General features: G+C 43.8%; 1 protein-coding gene across 1 annotated transcript; it reads left to right on the forward strand.

The window, feature by feature from the left end:
• Positions 1-543: 543 nt before the first annotated feature.
• On the forward strand, positions 544-8,573 carry LOC143293176 (uncharacterized). Its single transcript, XM_076604104.1, has 3 exons — positions 544-661; positions 7,572-7,684; positions 8,222-8,573. Exons 2-3 carry the CDS (start codon positions 7,608-7,610, stop codon positions 8,475-8,477), a joined length of 333 nt encoding a protein of 110 aa, XP_076460219.1. The 5' UTR covers positions 544-661; positions 7,572-7,607; the 3' UTR covers positions 8,478-8,573.
• The last annotated feature ends 564 nt before the right edge of the window (positions 8,574-9,137 follow it).

A 9,137-nucleotide genomic window follows, 5' to 3' on the forward strand; every position in this document is an offset into this window, starting at 1 on the left:
GTGTACAGAAGGAAGGCAAGCAACAACAACAACAACAAAAAACTGGTCAAACATGGTGTACAGAAGGAAGGCAAGCAACAACAACAACAAAACTGGTCAAACATGGCGTACAGCAGGAAGGCAAGCAACAACAAAAAACTGGTCAAACATGGCGCACAGCAGGAAGGCAAGCAACAAAAAAACTGGTCAAACATGGCGCACAGCAGGAAGGCAAGCAACAATTAAAAAAAAACTGGTCAAACATGGCGCACAGCAGGAAGGCAAGCAACAACAAAAAACTGGTCAAACATGGTGCACAGCAGGAAGGCAAGCAACAAAAACAAAACTGGAAGCAACAACAAAAAACTAATCAAACATGGCGAACAGTAGGAGGTCAAGCAACAAAAACAACAACAAACTGGTCAAACATGGCGTACAGCAGGAAAGCAAGCAACGACAAAACCCCACAAGAAACCTTCCAGCACAAAGTTCTTTGGCTTATCTGTGTGGAAAGAAGAAAGTAAGCAGCAGCAGCAGCAGCAGCAGCAGAAGTAGGAGTAGGAGCCAGACTTTGCTGTACAAGGAAACATTGTACAGATCGCGTGACCTGACCCTTGCTCACCTCACTCACTGGGCCCCTCATCAAAGCTGTTCGTCATGAAAAATTCACTCTCCTCAGGAGGTAGGGAATGTGGTATGCGCGCGTGTATGTGTGTGTGTGTGTGTGTGTGTGTGTCTGTGTGTCTGTGTGTCTGTGTGTCTGTCTGTGTGTGTGTCTGTGTATATGTGTGTCTGTGTCAGTGTGTCTGTGTGGCGCGGGGGTGAGGCTTTGGGTTGGGGGCTAGTCGGTGGAGGTTGGGGTGGGTGGATTTGGGTGGGAGGAAGGTTAGGGAGGTGGGGGTGGAGGAGGGGAATCAGGATGGTTAAGTGTTGTGAACATTGTTTTCCGTGGTTTAGGTATGAATGGATGGGACCTTTTGCAGTCTTTGAATACTGATGTCAGGTGGAGTCTTGTTGAGAGAGAGAGAGAGTGTGTGTGTGTGTGTGTGTGCGTGTATGTGTGTGTGTGTGTATGTGAATACTTTTTCTCTTCTTTTTTTTTTAGGGGGATGGCGAGGGGTAAAACAAAACGGCTAAAACAAATGATCCAAACCCATTAATAATGGAAGTTTAAAAATAAAAAAAACAGTTTTTTGAGTTGGTTGGGCGGGGTGGAACGCGAGAATTGGGGGGGGGGGGTGGCTTGGTGGGGGGTAGCAAGGAGCAAGGTGAGAACTGGGGATTCAGCTTAGAACTGGCTGTGTCCTCAGTTTGAGATTTTTTTTTTTTAACCTCCATGGTTCCTTTTCATTTTTCTCTGGAAATGCCCAAGCCACGTGTGAATACGCGTGGAAGCAACTGTTAATAGTGAAACTTTGGTGGATGAAATCTGGCTGTGTACAGAGTGACCATAAGATGAGACAGTATCAGATCAGATCAAATACAACTCCCTTAACCTAACTCTGAACTTATTAACCACTTTTAGAAGATGACCATTCATTAAGGTATGCATCATAATAACTTAACCAATAAAACTAAATATTGACCAGGTAAAAAAAAAACACACAACAACACGTGTTCAGGCTAAGCAACAATAATTCATCCACTCACACACGCCCAGTCCTCCCGCCAGCACCCCCCACTCCCACCCCCCACCTTAACCTCCTCCCTCACACATACACACACGTCAGCTGCTGTAGAAATTGCATCATTGTTTTGTGCTATGGTGTTTTGTGCCTTACTTTGACGTTACATATGTACTGTGCTGTGCTGTACTGCCGCTGTGGTGTGCTGTACTGTGTGCTGTTCCCTTGTTGTGTTTATGTAGGCCAACTTATTGTTCCGTGCCGTGCTGAACAATAATGCTCTGTGCTAAGTCGCACTGTACCATTGTATACTGTGCTGCGCTTCGCTGCACTGTATTGTGTACTGTACTGTGGTGTAAGCATCGCGATTCATTTACCTTGTACTGCACTGCATGCACTACTCTGTACGGCCTGCTGTGTTGCATTGCATGCAGTACGTTGTCTCGTTTTACATTGTCATATCCTGTGTGTGTTGTTTTATGTGCTCAGCGATTTTGTTGACGTACGCCCCCCCGCCCCCCCCCCCCCCCCCCCCCCCCCCCCCCCCCCCCCCTCCCCCACATACACACAGACCTCTTCCCCCGATTTCGTTGACATTACCCCCTTTCCTCCCCCAACCGTCTGTGTGAAATTCGGGCTGCTCGGAGCTGCAGTCGCCACAACTGAGCGCCACTTATTCCGTTTGTTTCTTTTTTTTCTTTTTTCTTTTTAACTCTGCCCTTTTTCTCGTTTCTCAAAAGACTTGTTCTCCCAGCTGTCAATAGAATTTCATCCAGGCATCAATCACCCCCCCCCGCACCCCCCCTCCCCCCACCTCCACTCCACCCCACCCCTATCCCCCTCTCCTTACCCTCTATATTGCCCTCACTTGAGGAGAAGGGGGTTGGGGATGGTCAAGGGGAGTGAGGAGACAGTGGAAAAGGCTGGGGAAGGGTGGCGAAGGGCGGAGGGGTGGGGTGGGAGGGGCGTGGGTTCTTTCGCGTATAACTAACAACTACAGCAGCGTGCATGCATGCACCACCACCAGTGACGACCTGTGTAATGTGCATGATGGAGCAGGCGAGGGCCCTCCTCAGTCTCCAGGTCCTGTGATCACAGGTCTCAATCGTTACACGAAGGCCGGCGGCAAGTCATCACGGGACAGCAGCACAGCACACACACTGCACAGCTCACCGCTTCCCAAAGCAGGTGCAAACGCGGTGATGACGCCATTAGACTCCTGCCCTGCCCCAGCCAGTCTGTTCATGACTGGAGGTGGAAAACATAAGGAGAAGGGGGAGATGGGTGGTGGAGGGAGAGGGAGTGGGTGGTGGGGTGGAGGGCGAGGGACTGGATGGTAGGTGGAGATGAAGGTGGGGGAGCGGGAAGGCTCAGTTGTCGGATTGGGTCAATTGGGTGATGCAGTGGTGGTGTGGGTGACTGGATGCATGCATGCATGGATGGATGAATGGTTGGATGACGGTGTGGGTGTGGGGGAATGGGGAATGAGGGGGTGGCGGGCTGGACGGAATAGAGTGGTGGGGAGCGGGGTTGGGGGCGTGGGGGGTAAGAAGTGGTTGGTTTGGGGAGGGTGGGGTGTCGCTGGTGGTGGTAGTGGTGTTGCTATTTCCAGAACGGTTGTCATCCTGTTGGTTTGGGGACTCTCTCTCTCTCTCTCTCTCTTTCTCTTTCTCTCGTATTTTTGCTCCGTCCGTTTGCCTGCTGTTCGTCTGGCCTGCACGTTTTCTTTGACTGTCAGACTGTGTGTCTGTTTCGTCTGTCAGTCTCTGTCTGTCTGTCTGTCGTCTGTCTGTCTGTCTGTCTGTCTCTCTCTCTCTCTCTCTCTGAGACGTAGGCTATCTGTCTCTTTGGAAACTAATACTGTCTGAGTCAAGTCAAGTCAAGTCAAGTCAAGATTTTATTTCATGATGGTAAATTGAATAAGCAAAAATTGCTTTTTTACATCAAGCCATCAAAGTGTGTATGTGTGCGTGCCAGAAATCTGATTGAGTAACACAGGAAACGAATGATGAGCGCCCAATGGCAGCCGTCAGTCAGGCGGGCAGCCTGTTGTGCAAATGACCCCGTACCGTGTTTGTAAAGCGCTTAGAGCTTGGTCATGATAATAATTATTATAACAATAACAAGTTAACTGAAATAGTGCCTAATCAAATAAAGTTTGCTCTGAGCACTTTCCAATAAGATTTCTTTTTCTTCCTTTTTTTTTTTTTTTTTTTTTTTTTGGTTTTTTTTTGTTGTTTTTTTTGTTTTTTGTTTTGTTTTGTTTTGTTTACAATGCAAGTATTATGTAAGTATTGGCCTGCCTACATGCGCACGCGCACACACTAGATAACTATCGCCATATATATGCAATATGGGCTTGGCAGGAGCACAGATAATAAACAGACTGACAATCAGACAGAAAAAAAGAAAGAAAGAAAGGCGGATAAACAGATCGTCCGATTTTATTGCTCAGCCCGTTCAATGTACACAGAGCTTGACTCGTCAGTTTTTTTGCTGGTTTGAACCCAGACCCTCTTGTATTCTCAGAAGCTGGTCGGGCCAGTTCCAGAGTGAGTAACTGGCCCTGTAATTAGAAACGGACAGCCAGGCTGCCAGCAGCTGACCTGTCCATCCTTGTCACACCGTACTAACACCTGTCAAGTAATAAGGAAAATATCAGATACAACTGACTCCGAAGAAATGTGACTCCCAGGTTCGTTTTTTCACCGGACAAAAACATGAACCAATAGATTTATCAGATCTCAGCAGGTTCTTGATTCAATTTCCTACGTATAAGATATTGACTTGTTCCTTTGCTTGCTAGCGCTCTCTCTCTCTCTCTCTCTCTCTCTCTCTTTCACTCACTCAGTCACTCACTCTTTCTCTCCGTCTTGCCACTCGCTTGGATTTTTCAATAATGTGTTTTGTTTTGTATTTGTCTTTAGGATTTTGTTTGCATGTATGCTGGTTTTTCATTTTTTTTGTTTGAGTTTTTGTGTGCTTTTTTTTTGTTTTTTTTTTGTTGGTTATATACATATATATATTGGGTTTTGGGAGTTCCTTTTTGTCCTTTTTTTCTTCTTGTCTATTCTGTTTGTTTTTGTTCATTTTTTAAAATTTGATTTATTTGTTTTATCTCAGTTCGTATTGTTTATATAATATTGTCCCTTGGAAGAAGAATTTGTTATTGTCTTCGCCTTTGTCATTGTCTCATTGTCATTTTCACTCTCTTTCTCTCTCTGACTCTCTCTCTATCTATCTATATTTCTCTCTCTCTGTCACTGTCTTTCTCCCTCGTCTGTCGGTGACATTCGCCAACATAGGTATACCCGTCAGTTTGTTTTGCCGCTTGCCTATATCTATGCTTACCTATTCATCTGGTTAAATTTTTGAAAAGTTTCGAAGAGAAACAAATATACACTGCGTTGTTCATCAATAATATATTGGTAACAGTCTGCTTTCAGATCTTGAGCGACCCAGCCGCATTTGGCAAGCTAGATTTATCTAAGTTTTTATGTCTTTCCGAAAATAGTCACATGCATGGGCAGCAGGCCTACTATTTTTCCGTGTGATAATGTTGATCTTTACAAGGCCAGCATTGATGGCTGCAACCATTCCGTTCCGATACATATTTTCCTCTTCCTTCAATCCCTTAGCACACCCACTGTTTATTCATAATTATTCTGCACACACGTGCGTGGGTTCTCGCTTACATACACACACGCACACACACGCCCGCACAAACATGGAGATCTAATTGGGACCACTGATGACCAAGGCTATCCCGCCTGCCCTCCCTTGTAACCATTTGCTTGAGCATGCGCGTCAACCATTTTCAACGGAAACGAACAGTAAATTGCTCAGATGGTAACCTGTTAATTCGGACACAGATCGACAGAGCCAGTTTCTTTCAAAGTTTAGTCACCCACGATTGAAGAAGAAAAGAAAACTTTGTTTAATCCAACGAACGTTGCCAGAAAAAATAGCGTCTTTTCTCTTCTCGTATTGCAAAAAACTCTTGCCTCAACCAGTCAACGTTTCTTTGATAAATCTAACTGCTCTTTTCAGCACGTGCTTCGCTTCCGAAAGACTTAAAGAGAAACAACAAGGTAAGAGATATATTATATACCACAAGTGACGTTCGTGCACGGTTTTAAAGCAATAGTTAAAAGCAGGGTTTCGTGTTTGGTATTTTTTGTTGTTTTTATGGAACAAACTGCAAAAACCACAGACCATATGATGGCATATCACGGCATATGTTAGTTGTTACACATTTCTGTCACATTACGTTAGCCAACAGTAGATCTGTTAGTATTACCAAGGAATCCCTAGATTTAAATTCGAAATGTGAGAATTCAGAATCAGAATGTGTTTGGGTTTGTTGTTTTTTTTATCTCAGCAAGAGAAATTGACAGCATCAGTTTAGACACAGAACCTTTAGTGATAGTTATTGAATTGTGCTGTGAAACCCAAGAAAATGACTGAGGTAGCCGATATTTGATTTCTTGTTGCCGGCACAAAATAACATTACACGTGAAATATTCGTCAAATATAGAAGAAAATATCAGAGTTCCATCTCAGTTAAAAGTAAGTTTGTTTATGTCAAGTATTACTGATGATGAACTTAATTTTACTTCTTCTTTTTTTTTCTTTTTCTTTTTTTTTTAATGAGGCATTCAGTGATTCATACAAAGACTGATATTTCGTGAAATGAATATAATGTAGGCTTTATTTTTTATTGTTATACTTATTTTACTTAAATTGTTTTTTGGTTGAATTAACTTAGTTCACCTGAACCACTTCACTTGGCGCTAAGGCCCGAATATAATTAAACAATTCAGATTGCTATTCCAGCTCCTCCTCCTCCTCCTCCTCTCCTCTCTGTTTCCGTAATTGTATTCATTGATTCAGTCATCTGTCCATTACTATTATCGATTTAATTTGTTTTAGGTCACTTGTTTATTCATACTTATTTCATTTATTATAGTGTGCGTATGGATGTGTATGCGTGTGTGAGGGCATGGTGTAATGAGGCTTCCAGCTTATCCATTCTACCCTCAGTAAAACATTTGTCATTGTCATTGTTCTCTCCTCCTCCTCCTCCTTTTCTTCTTCTTCTTCCTTCCCTCTCTGTGTCTCTGACTCTGTCTCTCCTCCTCCTCCTCCTCCTCTCCTCCTCCTCCTCCTCCTCCTTCTTCTTCTTCTTCTTCTTCTCCTCCTCCTCCTCCCCTCCCCTTCTCCTTCCAGCAGGAATTTCAGACTGCAATTTGATTGACTTCAGAATAAGCAACTTCAAGGTCAAGATATTTGGTCATTCTTTAGCAAATATATTGCTTGTCATGCGCTTTTGCACGCACACACACCTCAGCCACCACCACCACTACCACCAAAGCATTTTTTTTTGGGGGGGGGGAGGGGGTGGGGGGTGGGGGGGTCAATAACTGAATAAGAAAAGAACTGAGACCAAAAACACACATTATATCACAGCAGATATCTCTGTGTGAAATGCAGGCTGCTCTCATCAGAGAGCGCGTTGTTTAAGTAAGAGCACAACCCCTTTTTTTCTGCCTTTTTATTTTTTGCTTTTTTTATTTGTTTGTTTTTATGTCTTTTTATTACTTACATAATTTTGTCAGAGACATCCCTTTTGTTGCCATGGGTTATTTTAGGTGCGAAATTGTCTTATCCGATTGACTAGCATCTAGCATCAAGACCACCACCCAAGGTCTAGTGGAAGAAGGAGAAAATAGTGGCAAGTGTGGAACTCGAACCCATGCACTCAGATTATCTTGCTTCCTAGACGGACACGTTACCACTAGGCCACCATTCCATTAATCTATCTATCTCTCTGTCTGTCTATCAATCTATCTATCTGTCTGTCTATCTCTGTGTGTGTGTGTGTGATTTGGAATATGACCATAATATGATTATCTTATGAATCTTATGGAATATTGACCATGTTTCTGACAATTTGCCGTCGTATAGACGTTGGTCTTTGACAAGGACTGCAAAGAAAACAAAATGGCTGGAACCACTGAACAAACGGACATGAAAAAATCTTCAGTGTTCTCACTTGATAGAGCACGCAGGCTGAGCAGGTTAGTCGGCTGTCTGGTACCGTAGTGTGTGTATGTGTGTGTGTGTGTGTGTGTGTGCTGTCTGGTACCGTAGTGTGTGTGTGTGTGTGTGTTTCAATGTGTGTATGTGTGTGGCGTGTCTGGGCGTGCGTGTATGTGTGTGCGTGTTGTAAACTTTACCAAATTCGTTTTTTTCGGGTAATATACCTATTGTGTCAACACTGAGTGTGTCTTTAGAAGAAAAGAGTTGTTTTAACATATTCTGTCATACAGGTTCAATCCTAAAGGTGAACAACCTCATTCCGGCACAGTTTTTCAATTCTGATTTCCACACACGCACACACACGCGCACACACACACACACACACACACACACACACACACACACACACACACACACACACCTCCAATCGCCCACTCACCCACCACCACCACCAAATGTTCCCACCACGCACGTACAGACATGACTTTGCATATTATACGTTTGGACTTTTACTTTTTGTGTACTTAAAAAAAAAAAAAAAAAATCTATTTCTTTTTCTTTCCCACCTCCCCAAGAGCCATTAAGCAGCAGATGTCCAACTTCGTCGGGGTGGAGGAGAGCCAGAAGCAGGCCATCAAGTGGGAGAATCGCCGTAGGCGCTGCGCCCAGACCATGGGCACCTTGAAGCCCGAGTACGCCGACATGCAGTTCGTGGACGAGTCAGGGGCTTCCCGCTCGCGCACCTTCCTGCCCGTACCCACGAAGGGCAGGAAGGAGTCTGTGGCCATGATGACGCTGCATGGCCTCAACAACATCGTGGGTAGTAGTTGACTGAGTGGGGAAGTGTGAATGAATTATTACTTCAGATGATTATATAGTATATTTTTAATTGGCTATTTTTATGCAAACTAAGTGTCTATGGTGTTTTATTTTACTCAGGTAGATGAATTTTATGTCATGTGTACAATGTGTAGTTCATCAAAATTTTACTCTTTTTGTTCGTTTATTGATTCTCTGTGCCGTTTTTAGCTTTTACTAGTTTTAGGAGGATTTATTAGTGGAGTGTGTGTGATGTACCTTTTTCTGTGTGTGAATGATATGTGGGTGTGAATCGTTTTATCTCATTTTCATTATCATACCTTTGGAATATTACATATTTGTTCCTACTGCAAAGCCTCCTCTTGAGAGCGGGGAACCGCGCTATATCAGCCTCCATATATTATTATTATTGTTATTATAATAGTAGTAGTAGTAGTAGTCTAGTGGGAAGGGGAGAGAGGAGGGGAGCGAAAGGGTTGGAGGAGCTGTCTTTTAATTGCGCTGTTGATTCGTTTGCAGTTTGTCAGGGAGGGAGGAGGGTGGGGTGTAAAGATGTTGAAGTTGGGGGGTCTAGGAGGGAGAGAGTAAAAAGAATATTTGTAATGTATATCTCTCCCTTCAGCACATACAAAATTCTGCTGCCCGACTTGTCCTCAGAAAAAAAAAAATCTC

The sequence above is a fragment of the Babylonia areolata genome, chromosome 18 (genome assembly GCF_041734735.1).
Source record: "Babylonia areolata isolate BAREFJ2019XMU chromosome 18, ASM4173473v1, whole genome shotgun sequence".
Classification (NCBI taxonomy): domain Eukaryota; kingdom Metazoa; phylum Mollusca; class Gastropoda; order Neogastropoda; family Buccinidae; genus Babylonia; species Babylonia areolata.